We start from the raw sequence: 18,681 nt of genomic DNA, 5'->3' as shown, positions 1-18,681 counted from the left end.
AAAAGTTTGGGGTCAAAAAGCTTAATTTATTTTAAAGAAATGAATCCTTTAATCAGCAAAGATGCATTATTCAAAAATTGTAACAAATGTGTTTACTACTTAAAATAAATGCTGTTCTTGTGAACTTTCAATTCATCAAAAAAATCCTAATTTATTTTTTTACAGATTAAAAAAAACAAGCTCAACATTAATAAATGTTTTTTGAGCAGCAAATCATCATATTAGAATGACGTCTGTAGGATCATGTGACTCTGAAGACTGGAGTAATGATGCTGAAAAATCAGCTTTACATCACAGGGAAAAAAAAACATTTAAAATATATTTCAATAGAGAACAGTTATTTGAAATGATAATAATATACATTACAATTGTAGAGTTTTTACCGTATTTCTGATCAAATAAATGAGACTTCTTTCAGAGAATAATGGAAGTGTTTTAGGAAGCAGGTTGAACTTACAAGGAAAATTCCTCTCGTAAGCGTCGTCTGTACTGTTTCTTGGGTCTCATGGTATTGAAGTACGGCAGCTTAATTACGTCTGGCCAAGCAGCAGGACACGGACTACCACACAAACGACTGACCGAAACAAAAGACAAACACTGGAGTGTGACGGCATTAGAGCTAAACTACACATGCATTCAGAGATCGTCGTGAGAAGCATACCTGATCAGCTCAAGCTGCAGAAGCTCTTGGTTGGCCTGGAAAATTGGTTTCTTAGTGAAGAGTTCTCCCAAAATACACCTTTACACAACAACAACAAACCATGTCATTAATACATTAACAGCAGCTGGTGTGTAAATGTAGCGAGATGGAAAACAGACAGGACATCTTACCCGCAACTCCAGACATCAATAGCGGGCGAGTATCTCTCCTCCCCCAGTAGCAGCTCAGGTGGGCGGTACCACAGAGTGATCACCTTATTAGTGTATGGTCGACTGCAAACAACCATCAAGTTAGAATTACTCACCAGAGCTTTGCAGTATCAATTATGTTTACTGTTGTTGAAATCACTTGAAACTTTTAAGTACAAGTTAAAGGCGTTTAGCACAGCCTGCAGTAAGAGTCATTCTAACACAGACGTACCTTTCCTCAGAGTTATAGAGACGAGCCAAACCAAAATCTGCTAGCTTGATCTGACCACTGAAAAAAATTAAATAAAAATAAATAAATAGATGTTAGGGACATGGAATGCAATTTCCAAAAAGCCCTAAAACTTTTATAATATAAATTTCTAAAGCATTTTTATTTTGTAAATTGAAAACTACAAATATGAGGTCAGGGCAACATTTTATAATTTGACATGCAGGTATTTGTAAGTATTGCTTAAATGCCAGTACATAACATTAATGATTTATTACAAAAGAACATGATAGTTAATTAAAGGAGATTCACAACTCGTGAGTTTATTTCATAGAGTGCAAGGTTAGGTAAGAATGCAAAATTGATGAAGAAAATCATTGCATATGCTTTAAAATGGTCTGTTTTTGAAAAGTCTCTCATGCTCACCAAAGCTTGATTTATTAAATCAAACTACAATAAAAACATTGGATTACACTTCAAAATAACAGTTTTCACTTTGAATATATTTTAAAATGTAATTTATTCAAAAGCTACATTTTCAGCATCACTACTCCATTACTTCAGTGTCACATGATCCTTCAGAAATCACTCTAATATGCTGATTTGCTGCTCAAGAAACATTTTTTATTATTATCAATGTTGAAAATAATTGTGCTGCTTAATATTTCGGTGGAAACCATGATACATTTTTTCAAGATCCTTCAAACGTTCAAATAGAATTATAAATGTTGTTAGACACTTTTGATTAATGCATCCTGTATTATTTATAAAAAAATCTTGCTGACCCCAAACCTTTGAACAGTAGTGTAACTGAACAAAGAACATGTAATCACTACGACACTGACTTATATCACTTAAAAACACAGGCTCGTACCTGTTGTTTAGCAGGATATTGGAACACTTGATGTCTCTGTGTAGAAAGTTCTTCTTGTGGCAATAATCTAATCCCTCCATCAGCTGACGCATGAAACTCTGCACATGCTCGTGGGAGAAAGACACCAGTCCTGATTCCAGCAGCCCCATCAGGTCATGGTCCATGTACTCAAACACCAGGTAAAACGCACCTAATACACAACAATTACAGGGGAAAGCCTTAGGAAATGAAAAATGTTTCAGGTGAGTCTCTAAACAGATGGTTCCTATCGCTCCATGTCTGATTAAAAACTCTTTGGCTCTTAGATTAAGGCAGGATTAGGCCTTAGTTTAATTAGTATAAATAATTCGCTTTTATAAACCTGCCTTAGACAAAAAACATTGCTGATGTGCATCTTGAGACAAAACAATGGCACTGACAAATTTTACGATACGCCAGTGCAAGTTATTTTCAGTTAAAACAGCTCAAACGTGCAATTTAGTCTGGGACTAGGCTTAAGCCTCGTCTGTGAAACCGAGAATTACTGCCATGTATCGTAAAAGGAGGAGAATGGCTTTTGAAACACGTCCCATGTTCACTACTGAAACTGAAAACAGACCTTTGTCCTTTTTAAAGTCAAGTGCGTCTTGTTTATCGGTGACAATCTCTTTCATGTTGACAACGCTGCGATGGTTCAGTTGTCTCAGGATCTTGATCTCTCTGATGGCAGTGATGGGGAAACCCTCCTTTTCATTATCTAATCGAACCTTCTTCAATGCCACCAGCTCTCCTTTAGAAACCAAAAACAACATAACAGCAGGCTGTCAGCACGTCTTCTCTTTTACAAACACCGTGACAGGAAGTGAGAGTTGATTTATGCGTTATTGTTTAAAAGAAGCCCCACAGTGTTGGGTTTTTGCCATGGCAAAAATATTGGTGTAATAACTGAGAGGGCAAAGACTCTGCATTAACAGTGAAAGAAACATAGCTACAACACACCTGTGTCTTTGTCTTTTGCCTTGTACACCTGACCGTAGGTTCCTTCTCCAATGATGCCGATGATATCAAACTTATCCACACATCGCTTTCCCCAGTCAGTTTGAGTCTGCTTCCTCTCTCCATATCTCGGACAGCAAATCCTGCACACATTTGACAGACTCTTGAGGAACTGATCATCACTTTCCCTTATTCTGCTATTTACCAAAACCGGATGAAGAATTCAAGCATCCGTGACTTTAGAAATAACTATTAGGGTTCTAATTGAAAACATTTAATTACGATTTTTCTGGTTAAAATTTCATTTTGTGATTTTATATATATATATATATATATATATATATATATATATATAGGGATGTCATGGTACCAAAATTCCAGTAGTCAGTACAGATGCCATTAAAATGTTATGGTTCTCTGTACCAATTTCGGTCCCACAGCAAAATCGGTTTAAACTATTTTTCCAATTTATTTAACTATTTGAAAAAAAGTATTACATTTTAATACTTTATTATTTATAACGGTAAATTTATGAAAGCAATTAATGGAGACGTAGTGAAATCTATTGTACAGTAGCCTAATATAATTATTACTGTCAATTTCTTTAAGGTAAACCAAAAACATTATTTTGACGAGTTGCCGTGAAGACCTGCGAGTTTCTGTGCGTGTATGATATGACGAGTTTTTCTCAATTTAAACGGGAAAATGCTCATGAAGTGACTCTCGGAGACGAACTAAATCTTGATTCATGTCATCATATCATGAGGCAACAGAGACTGAAAACAGCGGGAGCGTCACTCGTGCTTCAGTGTGTTTGTGTGTGTGTATGTGAGGTAACGTTAAATGAAACCACCACGCATCTGCGCCGTTCATTCACACAGAGACAAGCAGAACATGCAGGGTTAATACTTTTTGCAGTTTAATATACACAGACACCACATCAGCAGCACCACCAGTCTCCATATTTTGACAACACTATGTTCTTACTAGAAAAGTATTATTTTTCACATTTTTTCCCCAAAAAGGAAGGAGTAAGCATTACTGAGAGCTAAACACAAGCCAGAGGGCGCCCTCCTGCAGAAACTACAAATATGCCTCACAGAAGTAATATACTCACGACACTTCAGAAAATCTCTAACATGGACAAAGGCATCAAGCTATCGCTGAAGCTGAACAAAAACAAGATGAAAACGCTATAATGACACAAACACACGACTGCCGCAATATAAAGTTTATCCTTAGTCTATCCAGGAATTTTCCTAATAATAAACCATATTATGTTATGTTATTCTATACAGTGATAAATGCTATGTCAAATAGCATTGCATTATAAATATATTGTCTTCCTCATTATATGACAAGAAGCTACATCAGCTCACAAAAGGAAGTTATTTCAAACACTCGACTGACGTTATGAAACGAGTTAAAACATTATTATGACAACAGGTTTCGCATTACAAATTTGGGAAAATGTTTGACGCATTTTCAAACGCAGGTTTTAAGCGACTCAAACTTGCAGTGCTTTCAGAGATGGAGCAGCATTTAGTCTTCACTAACACACTGTGCATATATTTATTTAATGAAAAATTAATTTAATTTTGATTAATCATGCAGCCCTATTGCATAAGAAACTACTTTATAAAACAAAATCTTACAGACCTCAAACTTTTGAATGGTAGAGTAGCGGAATATTAATTTTACCCCAATCGTCCCTAAATGAATGATGAACAGTGACACTTACTTTGGTCTCTTCTTGAAGGATGTCTGCAGAAGCGGTGGGGAGGCTCGAGCAGGGGATTGTGGGGGGGAGGGGTCTCCTCCAGGAAGTATCGGAGGGAGGGGCAACTCGCTGAGAAGTCGTGTCCTGCCCTCTCTTTCCTTTTCTTTCTCCTTCTCCTTCTCCCTCTCCCTGTCCTTTCGTGATGACCTATGGGAAAGATTGCTCTTCTTTGGACTGAAAAAAAAAAAAAAAAAAAAACTTTAAACAGTAACCAAAACAATCACATTTGCCTGTCGTTGATATTTTTAAATTCAAATGGGTGATAAGTTTAGACAAGATTATTAACCAGTAGAAATTTCTCAACAAGTAGATATTTTGGACAAAAGCTCATCATCTGCATTGTGTTTTTAAGCATTTCGGTTTAAAAACAAGTGATGGTAAACTGCTGAAACACAATAAGCAGCAAAAGAGAAGTAATTTCGCTGTTTGAGATACGAAGTTTGGTTAAATACACATACTTGTATCAAAATGCCTGTCTTTGCAAGCATCCGCGTAAACGCAGTCTGAAGTTAACTTAAACCGTTAACATTACATTGGATCTGTGCATTCAGCTGTAAAGTGACGGCAGCCTAATAAACCTGCTGTGTCAATGTTAATCAAACAACAAAAAAAGAAAATCTCTCAATGCTCGACTGACTTTAATTTACACAGTGAAGATGTGCAGTGTTTTTATATGTGTGATTACTTTATACACTTCATGTAAGCTAGTATTTCTTATTTCTAGTGCTTGAAGCTTTCGGATAGGTCTATTTCTTTATTTTATCTACTTCAGTAAAATTAAGTTTTTTTATTTTAAGGTGCTATATGTATTTTTTAGCAGCCTCTATTGGTGATGTTTCAGATTGGAACAATGTTTACAAGAGCATGTGTGCTCGAACACAAGAGCGGGCACTCACGTTACACGGCCAAACTGAGACTTTCAACACAACGGCGAAATCATCACACAACATGCGACAACTCATGTAAACTCCCACTGCAATATTGCAATAATAGGCTACTTTTATCAGCTTGACGTTGAGCTAATGCTCCATGATAACGTTACATTTGTGGTGTTATCTAGCATAAGGCATTTCACTGACTATTTGTGTATCTTTCACAATCAGCAATGTCAACACAGGGGAATGTATAATATGATAATGAAAACGGTTAGTGAACTAGACTGAACAATTTCAGTGTAACAATAAGATCGTAGGAAGTAACATTAGTGTACTGAACGTGTCTGGAAATGTTTATTATAAACAATATGATAGCAGTGGGATGAGTTAGACAGTAGATCTAGTACAGAAAATAAAAGTTACATCCTAATAGGGTTGTCACAATTCTACAAATCCTCGATTCGATTACATTTCCGATTCGATTTTTATCAATCGGCCAATCAGGAGGCTCTCTGTCTTACATGCACTTCATTAGGCACATGCAATGTCTCTCGCTCTCTCCCTCTCTGCCGTGCGCACAATACTGTTTGAAGCACAGTTTTTTTCTGTCTCGGCATGCACGCTCGCTCTTGCTCGCTCACTCTAGATTCCGGGAGATTTTAACTAATTCGCGTGCATCAGGGAGCTATTAATATGCAGGACTCAGGAGACTTGGGATGTCTGCAAACTGTGGCTTTTTTGGAGCGAGAACATTGTCAACATAACTCACTGGAAATCCAAAAAACTTCCACACCTGCGAATTCAATGATAGAGGAGGGGGTTCAAGTTCTGTCGATGGGTCTCCTGCATCTCGCTATCTTTTGAATGGCTGTAGCTAAGTTAGAGGAGGTTGACCATAGACTCGCACGTTTTTTCCCCTTGGCAAGCCGAGCGGACGTGACATGGGGGCGTGGCAGCATCGACCATTCCATTTTTTAATTTGAAGTTCAAGATTGTGAATTAATTTCGATCGATTTCATTTTTTTGTTATCCAGGAGCAGTCTTTTGTGTTCATTTCATGTCTCATATGTTGTAGTTTACCTTGCTATTTCATTAGTTTACCATTATTTCAGCATATCTGAAAACTTGTAAAAGCAACTTAAATTTTTTACATAGGCTAGAATTAGTTTTTTGTTATATAGAAATAACATTAGTAGTTAATCTCAGAAAATAACTTTAATCTACTGAAATGGATGTTTATATATATATATATATATATATATATATATATTTCTGTGCAATGCAATAATTACTAGGGCTGCACAATATTGGAAAAAACTGACATTAAAAATTGTGATATGAAAACAATTGAACCAATGAACCAAATTTTCCCTTGAAATAGGGAACCAATCACAGAACAGGGAGGGAGCACATGCGCATTTGATAGACGTACAGGCGCATTTGATAGACATTCGTAGCACCCAATAATACGGCTCTGGGCACCCGTAAACCATGCCTCAAATACGTGAAAATGAACGTGTGGTTTCCAGACCACGTTTTATTCTCAATGATACGTGGTCTGGCATTAGCCAGGCTATTTCCTTCCCCCCTTTAGTGATAAATTAATATTTTCATAAATATTTGGCCATATCGCCCAGCCCAAATAATATATATTTATAATAATAATGGTAGATACAGATAATAGTAGATAGTTTGAACAAGTATCTAGCAGCAATAACTAGCATCTTGTTCACAAAAGGAAAACTCTGTCTGCTACATTATATTCACCACATGTAAATACAAGTAATACGTTTGCTAACAATGAATGGTCTGAAAATGGTGTGTAGTTAGCGACAACAGCCTTTGTCAACACAGCTATTTGCATTTAGTGTAAACAGACACCACCAGAAAACAACAGTTTGTTCTCAGCTTACATTCTCTACAGCCAAAACATGCCCACGTGCATCTGGGAAAAAGATGAAATGGCTTAACAGCACATATGCTTTGATCATGTGACAGAGCATTCACGTACAAATGGAGACAACAAACAAGTTTACTATAATATAGCCAAAGTGTCCAAATACTTATTTTGGGAGTGCACACATTTTGTTGCATTAAATACAATATCGAAGCAAATGTCACTCATTTTAAAGGTAAAAGGTAGCACAAACACACTTAAGTGAAACGCATAGAAAAGAAAGATTAATGACAATCCTAATAATATTCTGAGAGACGCAAAACCTGAGAAACAGGCCAACTCAGGTGTGATCAAATAAAGCTTGATTTTCTGCATCACTGCACTTCAAATATGATCAGATTTGCAACACAAATACAGTTGTATAATCACCGTAACCACAAGTGACAATTTTTTTTGTATTACTGGTTTAGTTTAATTTATTTTTCTTTCAGCCTTAAATTGATATATTTCCAGTTCGTTTTAATGTTTAAATCTAAACTTTTTTTAGTGAGTTGCAAAGACAACATTCATATTTTTTATTTAGTATAAGTTTAAGCAAGCTAAATTTGGGATGGACGGTATGACAATATATACTTTGGTAATTGATATGAAGAGTATTTGTTCTGTAATTTGTTCGGTAACCACTTCTGAATTTGAATCTTTAATAACTTTTACGTTCACACACAGTACGGATAAGCTTCAGTCAGTTAATTAAGATTTGACGGATAAACTTGGGGCTCAATTGGACTCTTGTCATTTATGGACGTCGCAAACTTTGATATTACTCTGATATTGATCTTACACACAATTGCTATGGTTACTGGTAAGAGAATACAGGCTTGACTCTCATTGCACGCTCATACAAAGTATTCGAGACGCTGCTATAAGTTGCTGTGTGAATGGGACATTGAGACTCAGATCTGTAAGTAAATGAGGTTGTCAATTCCAAAAACTGTCATTGTGAACATAGCCAATATCGCAGCCCTTTTCATAGCAGATGACAGATGTTAAAAAGAGTTAAGCACAATAAGCCATGATTAAAAAACTCAATGCACACCCATGCCGACTCACACACATGAAACACGCAAACAGAAAACCGCCTCTCTAAAGGGCCTTTCACACGGAGCACATTTAAGCAACGCGAATGTACGTTGCGATAACACTCCTGAATAGAAACGATAGACCCCTATAGAGCGATTCACACTGGGTGCGATCAATCATAGCACGAAACAAGAAAAACTATTTTACAGATGAAACATGAACCCAAATATCTCATTGCGCAAGTCTCTGAGTTTTTGCAGAACTACGCCCCCTCTGGCGTCAAGTGAAACTGCAACCAGAGGTGTGCACGCTCACGGACCACACGCACATGCACGCTTGCAATAGCTGTTCATAACCAAAGGAGCATCAGCCGCACAAATCTTTTGTTAGTCATAATGTCTTCAGAGGTAATAAAGTTATAAATCTGCAAGTCATTTTAGATATATGAAAGGAAAGGCATTTGAGTAAATTACACACTTATGTGTGTGTGTGAGGGGAAAACGGGGGTGGTAGAAAACTTTGGTTTTTGTTTCCATCTATCTCCATGTTGAACTGTTTTACGTATCCACTTATGATTGTATTATTATGAAAACACGTTCATGAAGAATATAAGTTACTACTTTGTATAGGATCCCGTTTGAGCCCTAGAGCAGACCGGCGATCTCTCCATTTGTTGAAAGCCTTCCCGATGTTGACTCTCGTCTTATTCCGACGCCTAGCACTAGACAAAAGTTTTATTTTCTTGTCTTACATGGAGTTTGCGTTGGGGTTTGGAATGAACTACAAGCCGGTCTCTTTGAATCCATCTTCTACTTTTGTCGAAAGTTGACTAAAGTTTTGTCGCTCGAGTTGTCTTCTCTGATACGGAGAATGGCGGCGAATACACAAACCTGCCAGACACAGCCAGGTGAGCCCCCATTTATTTTACTGTACAGGATTATAGAGTGATCAGAGAAGGGCTCATTCAGCCCATCAGACAATTGTTTAAGCATGTATGGGTTAGAAAAACAGGTATTTTTAACATTAAATGTTGCATAATGCACCTTTAACATGTAGTTAGATAAATTTAAATCAAGTACCTGAAAAACTTGTTTGAATTCATTTTTCGTTATAATGAATTTGTCCTATTGTTTGTTATTTACATCTTTGTTTTTATTTTTAATAACAAAATAACTATATCATATATATATATATATATATATATATATATATATATACATATAGTGAAATAAAATTTCTCATATTGTGAAATAAGATTTTGGTCATACCTATTTTGGAGTATTTTCTCCTTAAAACTGCAGTGTGCTTTCCCACCATAACAAACATGATTTTTAAAGCATTTCTAAGAATGCCGATTTTCAGAACGCAGCTGACTGACTCGAGTGGCGAACGGGAACATGGTTTGTGTAACTTTAGGATTAGGGATGCACAATATTGGATTTCGGCCGATGTTCGATATGCCGATATTTTCAAACTAATTTTGCCCAACGCCGATGTATTTGTATTTTTTTTTTCAAGTACAAAAAAAACGTATTAATGCTTTTATTGAAGTTCTCAGTCAAGAGCAGTGAGTGATTTCCTCTGTGTTTTGTTGTTTTATTAACCTTAAAAGGATAGATCACAAAAATTTTACTCATCATTTAGAGTCATCATTTACTCTCTCAAGTTGTTTTAAACCCTAATAAATTTCTAAGTTATTTGGAAGAATGTGGCTAACCAAACCGTTGCTACACTCCAGTGACTTTAATAGTATATTTAAGCACAAGAAAGAAATTAAAACGCACGCGCGAGAACTGAACTGAAGTAGTTGAAGGAGATCGCAATTCTCGCGCATGCGTCGTGGAAATCTCTTGAAGTCTCGTTTCAGGCCAACAAGGAAGAAATAGTCGAATAAAGTCGTTATTTTTGTTTGTTTTTCAGCACAAAAAGTATTCTCGTCGCTTGATAAACTGATACTTGAGCCACTGTAGTCACGTGGAATATTTAAACATTTTCTTCATTGACTTTCTGGGCCGTCAAGTTTCATTCCCTTCGGCAGCCGAATGTGGTAGTGATACAGCTCTCAAATTTAATCAAAAATATCTTCATTTGTGTTCCGAAGACGAACGAAGGTCTTACGGGGTTGGTACAGCACGGGGGTGAGTAATTAATTACTTAATTTTAATTTTTGGGTGAACTATCCCTTTAACATGCGCCCGGTCACAAGCATAGCAGTTCATCTACATTACTCACCGATCAAATAAGACTTTAGCGGTACAAAAATTCGGTACAAAAAGCGGTACAAAATGGACGCCATGCTATGGTACTTGATAAACGACAAAAGGGACATTTGTGAGTTCACGGTCTGTAGCCTACATACTATGGCTGACTCAGAGCATGAGCATCGATAAGACGACTCATTAACATGGAGGGCATTCAATATCGATGGATCGTAAAACTTAGAACCGGTTTTCAATTTCCATCCCTAGTAAATAATGACAGAATTTTTATTTCTGGGTGCAGTATCTCTTTAAAGACAAGCGGCAGCATATTATCGATACTGTCTCTTTAAGAGCTGCACGCGACGCGTCTAATATAAGTGCATTTGACAAGCAAATTTTCTCTGTTTGCTTTCACTTTGTTTATGTAAACTTTGTGTGTATTTGACAGTATTTGCACAATAAGACTTGAAAAGACAACTTCAAGTATGCAGGTGCTGTGACCGGCTTTTAGTTCCTGAGAGCGTCGGGTGTTACAACAGCGCATCAGCACATGAATGACATTAACTAGCAAGACTTTAATAACATAGATGCAAATAATGAACTTTTGTGAATTGCACAAAAGAGTCCCACGAGTGTTACTCTAACCTTGCGTTTACATGTGATGTGAATGTGCGTCGCGTTGTACAGCATGTTGAGATGAAGACGCCAGAATTGAACTGATAGAACACATGAGATACTATGATTTTTCTTGAAAAGCATATCGTGGAGGAGACATTTTAATCGTCCACGATAAAAAAAAAAGTGATTATCGCACACCTCTAGTCAGAAGTTTAAGCTGCTGGTGATCATGCTTTGTTCACGGTTGTCACGTGCGCATAGGAAACACGCCACCCTATCAGCAAGGCTCAATGGCAGTAATATTCATATCTCCCGATGCCGATGATGGTCATTTAAAGCTTTTATTGGCCGATACCGATGTTGTCACAATATCATCGTGCATCCCTAATTAGCATCACATTATTAACTGTTTGATAACGTATTCAAGCCAAAGGACAATTTGTCCGACATTGCAGAGAGTGATACAAAAAAACGCGATGGAACATACATCGACTAGTAGGCTAGCCTTTTTTTGAATCAGTTTCTGGTTCAAACATATATGACTGAATAAAGCCAATATTTCCATTTGCCATTGCGTAGCATTTACCATAGTCGAGTTTATTTAATTTGTATCTTTGTATTCCTCCAATTTTTTTTTGTTTTTTCTTTTTTAATAACGAAAATAAAATAAAAAATAACTATATCATGATATAAATATCTTTGTATTTCTCCAATTTCTTTTTCTTTTTTACTAACTAACTAAAAAAAAAAAAAAAAATAGCTACATCATGATATAAATATTGTCCACCCCTAGACTAAATGATTGGAGAGGTCTAGCACCCTCTTGAGCACTGAAGTTTGTTACTACCAAAGCAATGCAAGAACATTGAAAATGTGTCGGCCAACTACACGTCTGCATTTGCAGGACTCACCTGTCCCTGCAGTCTCCCAGAAGAACCGGCGGCAAGGGAAGAGGTGGAAGTGTCGATGTCTTCATCACGTGGGCGGGACTTTGTGTAGATTTCTGTGTGGGGCTTTTGGAGCGAGAAGAAACCGGCGTCACAGTCGCTGAGGGTGGAGGAGCTGGCGGAGGGCTGTTTAGAGGAAGAGGAGGAGGGGATGAGAGAGGAAGAGGAGGAGGAGAGTGCGCCGGGAGAGGAGGAGGAGACGAGAGAGGTAGCGGAGGAGGACTGGATAACGGGTGAGGTGGACTGGATAACGGGAGAGGGGGTGGAGGAACCACAGCGGGCTCCTCCGCAGTAACAATGTCTGGAGGTGGAGAGGGCGGTCTCTGAGGCTCAGGGGGCGGGGCCGTCTCTAGTGGCGGCTCAGTGATTTTCACCGGTGTATTTGCCACATTGGACGTGTTCAGGCGGAGCGAGGGGGAGTTCTTGGCGGCGGCCGCCTGACGCTCTTTCTTTTTTCGCGTCAGCTCGGCTCCAAGGCTGGACGTGATCGGCAAATGTAAAGACGAAGGGGAGCGGCTGCCTGGGTGAGCGCTGTGGGAGGAGCCTCCGCCGGATCCTCCAGAATATAAAGAATGTTTCTTAGTGCGAGAACGGGAAGAGGAGCGGCGAGAGGAGTAGTGAGGAGAACGGCTCCGGGAACGCAGAGAAGGCCTAGGGAGGAGAAACAAGAGAAATGTTTTAAAATCAACTTCACAAGGACAGGTGATAAATGCAGACTTTGTCCAAACATCTTTAAATTAATCACTAATCTTAAGAAAGACAACAGAAATATCTCCATATTTTGACGTAAAACCAAGGTTTAATGGATAGGAAACACTGGAAAGAGAGAAAACGGACGTTTAACAAAACAGACGTTTATTTTGCGCTTTTCCGAAGAAATTTTTCGATTTGGATGGTTCAGTGTCTATTTCATGCACACAACATGGATAAGCTACAACAGTTAGACATGTCACCTTTGTGGACACAAGCTCTAGACTGCCAATATTAGTTTCTCGATTTTTTTAACTAACTCTATTTATCTCGATTTCTCTACTAACTCTAATGGCAAACTGTGAACGTTTTAATTCTGTATAAGAAAAATACTATTTGAATCATTTGAGTGTATCTAAACGAGCTAGAGCTGTTAATGTGTCAGCAATCAAATGTAAATTAAAAACACCTTTCTCTTATTTAGACATATATATATTCCACAATGACACAGAACCTGACAGAGCAGTTATTTACTTGATAGATAATGGTGGTAAATAAGTAAATTAAAGCCTGCAAGGGAAGACCTGTAATACAGGAATTATGTCATGCCGATATTGGAGTGAGATCAAAAGCATTTTTCATACTCTATAAACTATGCAACTTTAAAAGCTGACAGTACAATGCACAAGAGTTTCATATGAAGACATTCTTTCAAAAAAATAAATAATAGTTAGGACTGAATATTTAACTAATATCTCAGTAATAACATTACCTGCTGCAATAAATTCACAAACTAAGTAAAATGTGCTGATAACTTATCAATATTGCAGTTTAAATGGATGTTTTGTGACAGTGTCTTTTAATAATGCGCTCATTTTAATGTGATTGGGTCTACACTAAGATTGTTTTAATTGTGCTTTATAAATAAACATTGATAGTTCACCTAAAAATTTAAATTGTGTCATTTCTCACCCTCATGTTGTTCCAAACCTGTGCGAGTTTATTTCTTCTGTTGACATCCATATAGTAGGAAACGAAATACTATGGAAGTCAATGGCTGCCATCAACTGACTGGTTCCCAACATTCCTCAAAATATCTTCAGTTTTGGTGTTCAGCAGAAGAAACTCATACAGGTTTGGAAAAACATGCGGGTAAGTAAATGATGACAGAATTTTAGTTTATGGGTTAACCATCTATCTATGAATACTTAGTATGCTAATAATCGGGTGGTGAGATTTGTGCACGAGTAAACTACATTTCTTTAAAGATAAACAAAATAATTGTGGCAATCTTTCAGCAAAATGTATACAGTCTAATGAATTTCACATAACTTGCCTGTCAACCTGATAGTTTAAACACAGTATGATGTGAATAATAGTAGGGCTGTCAAACGATTAACGCATCCAAAATAAAAGTTTGTGTTTACCTAATATATGTGGGTGCACTGTGTATAATTATTTTTTATATATAAATGCACACACATGCTTGTATATATTTAAGAAAAATTTTCATGTGTATACATTATGTAGAATTATGTATAATTTATGTCATATAAATATTTTATATATAAATAATATTTTTTTCTTAAATATACAAGCATGTGTGTGTATTTATATATATATACAAAATAATTATACACAGTGCACCCACATATATTATGTAAACACAGACTTTTATTTTGGATTAATCGTTTGACAGTCCTAAGTCACATTTGCTTTTGAAGCTTTTGCAATGACATTCATTACATCTGGACAGATTCATACTAGCATATTTTGACATTTCCAAAAAATGGGGAAAAAAAAGGTACAAAAGGTTTCACTGGGGCTGTACCTTTTCAAAATGTAAACTTTTGGCCATTTCATGAGCTAATAAGTACATTTTAGGTGTTAATATGTACATTTTGGGTGCTAATATGTTAATTTTAAATGGTAATATGTACATTTTAGGTGGTAATATGTCAATCTCATGAGCTAATATGTCCTTTTTGGGTGGTAATATGTACCACTAAGGTACCAATATGCAGCCTTTGGGTACGAAAGTGTAACTTGCCTTTTGAAAAAGTGCGACCGCAGTGACAGCTTTTGTACCTTTTTTTGAGAGTGTATGGACACACTGTGCTCATGTCAGATGTCTGTGAATTAAAGAGTGTTTTACTCACCTGGACACTGGACTGGTGCTGGATGAGCGTCGGTTGCCGTAGGGACTTCCAGGTGAGAGTTTTCTGGTTACATACGGACTTCCATCCTTCTCAGCGCTAGAAGACCTCCTCCTTCCATAGGGGCTCTCAGACCTCTGTCTGCTCCGCCTGGGCGGCTCCCTGTACGGGCTCGGGCTCGGGCTCGCGGCCCTGCGCCTGGAGGAATAGCTGTTCTCGTGCTCCGCAGTGGAAGGACTGTCCGCTCCACTTCTTCTGGACTGGCCCTTTCCTTTAGGGCTCGACTTGTGGCTCTTGGCGGCTTTCCGATGACTGCGGTCCTCCTCATACTCCTCGCTCCTCCGCTTGTCTTTCCGAGGCTTTGATGAGCGGACACTTTCCTTGCTGATGGAGGAGGACGCAGAGGAGGCGCTGCTCCCGAGACTGACCGCGGACTGCACCGCACCTGATGAGACCGAGTCACCGGCCCTCTTAGCAGCGGACTCACCGGAGCGTCTGGAGGTAGACGCAAGGCACGCGACTGGGCTTGACTTCTCCTTGGCCTTTTTCCGGCTCTCTTTGCTCACTCGCTCCCGGTCCTTGCTGCTTTTCTTTCCGCTTTCAGTCCTCTCTGCAGAATCCCTGGCCTTATTCGGGTCTTTGGACTTCTTGCGGGAGCGCTTGCGTTTGTGAGCCCTGTTCTCTTTGGTAACCCCCGCCTCGCCGTAGTCCGGCAGCTCTAGGCGTTCGGCGTCTCCGCTCCTCGCCGGTTTCCCGGTGGCGGGGGAGTCCAGGAACGTGTCCGAGTCGGAGCTGATGTCGTCGTACTCCACCAGAGGCTTGATGGCGCCCACTGCTGGCGGCGCGGCGGTAGCGCACACGAAGCCGGTTTCGGCCTCGTGTTTGGACTTGTTTCGCTTGTGCTTGGAAGAAGTGGACGAGCTCGTCGTTTTGGTGGGATGCCGACCGGGGCCCGCGTGCAAAGGCTGACCGTCCTCGGCGGCCGCCTGCAGCTGCTGATGATACAGCGATTCAGCCTTCCTCTTGGTCCCATGCAGGCGGTCTGATCCAGGCATACCTCTGTCCTCCGGAGACGCGGAACTATGTGGTCAAGACAGCACATGAACAGCAGAAATCGCTCAGTATTGGGTAAAAGTGTGAAATCTCGCCAGACGAAAGAGTCGGATCGAAGCAAAACAAAGATGCGCACGCGATTTAATGCGCATAGGTTATCCACAACTCATCCCCGGTCCCGTGGCGTCTTTGAACAGCGTCCAGATATATCCAATCCGAGAGTACAAATTCAACAATAACAACAAAAAATGCTTTTTAAACGATGCGTCTTTCACGATGCCATCACTGGTCGTTTGTTTCCAGGGCGCCTCAAGCAGCGCATTGCGCTCGCGCCTCTCGGCTAGCTTTAGCTAAGCTAGCGTCCCTCGAAAAGACAAAAAGAAAGAAGAAAAATACAGGATGTCCTTGTTTTAGATTGTTTATCCTTGTTCGATATCAAAGCCTAAACAGATGTTTAGCTCTCCTTGCACACGGTTTCTGAGCTTTGAAGCAGTAAAGCTCGCTCTGTAGGGATATTGTCCCACATAACTGAAAATAAAACTTGACCCGCTTGCTTCTTGTTCACATATTCGCTTTAATGTTCAGTGTAAACTCTCTGTAGTTTCATATTCATCGCAAATGATCACATATTTATGTGTTAAAATTGATTCCAGTTCACTTAAGCGGCTCTGGAAAGAGACCAGACCTAGAAATTGGGCGATGTTCGTGGATATAAAACCCTCCACGGCCCTTAATTCAGAGAGAATTCACTTCATCCATTACAGCCAAAATTATGCGCTGCCTCTTCTGCGCATGCGCGGTATAAGCCCATCCCACGGAAAAGGAAATACCAAAGGCTACACTATTTAGAATAGAATGTATTGTTCATTGCGTCCTTAATAACGCACTTTCGCATAAATTGATGATTTCATGGGTAAATACATAGGGTAAATATTGAAAACTTGGCTGGAAGTTTATTAACCTATAAAATCACCCGTTTAACGTGCTTCTGTAGAACAAGATCGCTGTCAATCTTCATGGTAACTGGGCGACAGCCAATGAAAAGAGGCAACTGTACCCCGCCTTCAGTCGCGTTTCGCTTGAGCTGGACAAGCTCACCGTTTGATTCCTTAGTCAAATGTGTGTTATATAAATAATTGTATTCAATTTATTATGTAATAACAATTTGATTTAATACGTTTAATATTTAAGACAAAATAATTACCGACAATATTATGTTATTGTAGCACGTGTAAAGTTACAGACTCTCCCTTCGTAAACAAGCATATTAATCATAATTTTCTAACAAACCTGTTAAAAAATCCAAATCAACCTAAGCAAGAGGCCTTTTAATGTTTATGCCAATTATACCTCTCTTAAATAAATATGGATTTTTTAAAGTATTTGCATTTTTATAATATCACAACAATCGACCGATCATAGGCTACTAAGAACTACGTTATTTACATAATATGGTGTTTAAAAAAATGTACTTTTGCAACAAAGATGGTTATATTAGCCTTGTGTAACAAATTAAATTAAGTGCAGTATGATTTCCCCTTCGTACGCATCCAACGGCGAATGTATGCCGACTTCGTAGTTTCTGTTTTGTAGTTGAATAACAGTTGATCAATTTGCTGTAGTTATCCGTATATTTTCCAAAAAGCAAGGTATTTGTTAACGTCGCGCATAGATGACGTCAGAGTGCGAGTCCACGTCTCCAACAGTGACAGATTATTTTAAAGGCTGTTACATTTATAAAGCAAAATTTGATGTGATAATGATCACTTCATACATTGCTATTACATATAAATAACCTATTTTAGGCCTACATATTAGTCTACATATAGGCCTACCTGTAGGCCTACATATTATTTGTAAAGAAGTGTGTGTGTGTGTGTGGTAAACCCTAGGCCTACTACAATATGGGTACAAAATGTCCCTACAAAGATAAATTAATTCCAAAATATATTTGTTCTGTCCTTATTCTCATGGGACATTGTCCCATTAGGAAAACAGCTTATAAATCAATTATGTTTTTTGAAAATGTAAAAAAAAAAAAAAAAAAAAAAAAAAAGATTTCTGTGATGGGTTTAGGGTTATAGGAGATAATATAAAATCTGGAAGCCCAATTTGTGTGTGTGTCAAAGAGTTTTTATTAATAAGGGGCATTCCTTATTAATAAAATATGTAGGCCTATGTAAAATGGTAATTTTCTTAGTTTTGTAAATGATGGCATGAGAAAACTTTATGATTGTTCATTCCAAATTCTTGAACACAGGTGCAATGACTCTTTCTCTAAAAACATGCAGTACCTTGAAATCTTTATTGGCAGCATTTCTTGTTGATTTGGGTTAAAACATATCAGATATTATTGACTTTAGGATGGCTAGTACAAGTAGCCTACTGACCATCAAGAAGTTGTATGCAATCAATATGGGGGGGAAATGACGTTTGTGTCTGAAATAAAATGTAAGA

General features: G+C 38.3%; 1 protein-coding gene across 1 annotated transcript in view; it reads right to left on the bottom strand.

Annotated features, from left to right (window-relative positions):
- The window catches only part of cdk12 (cyclin dependent kinase 12), a 30,241-nt gene extending 13,269 nt beyond the window's left edge, over positions 1-16,972 (bottom strand). The window contains exons 1-10 of the mRNA XM_039681406.2: positions 15,175-16,972; positions 12,290-12,976; positions 4,669-4,881; positions 2,931-3,070; positions 2,551-2,721; positions 1,953-2,142; positions 1,082-1,138; positions 832-933; positions 662-739; positions 458-574 (exon numbers count right to left, since the gene is read on the bottom strand). Coding sequence (XP_039537340.2) covers positions 458-574; positions 662-739; positions 832-933; positions 1,082-1,138; positions 1,953-2,142; positions 2,551-2,721; positions 2,931-3,070; positions 4,669-4,881; positions 12,290-12,976; positions 15,175-16,226 — 2,807 coding nt within the window. The 5' untranslated portion in view covers positions 16,227-16,972. The remainder of the gene's footprint in view (positions 1-457; positions 575-661; positions 740-831; positions 934-1,081; positions 1,139-1,952; positions 2,143-2,550; positions 2,722-2,930; positions 3,071-4,668; positions 4,882-12,289; positions 12,977-15,174) is intronic.
- Positions 16,973-18,681: the final 1,709 nt, after the last annotated feature.

The sequence above is a fragment of the Pimephales promelas genome, chromosome 18 (genome assembly GCF_988280905.1).
Source record: "Pimephales promelas chromosome 18, fPimPro1.hap1.1, whole genome shotgun sequence".
Taxonomy (NCBI): domain Eukaryota; kingdom Metazoa; phylum Chordata; class Actinopteri; order Cypriniformes; family Leuciscidae; genus Pimephales; species Pimephales promelas.
Note: the sequence above shows the minus strand (reverse complement) of the source record. Positions and strands in the feature narration are given on the sequence as shown.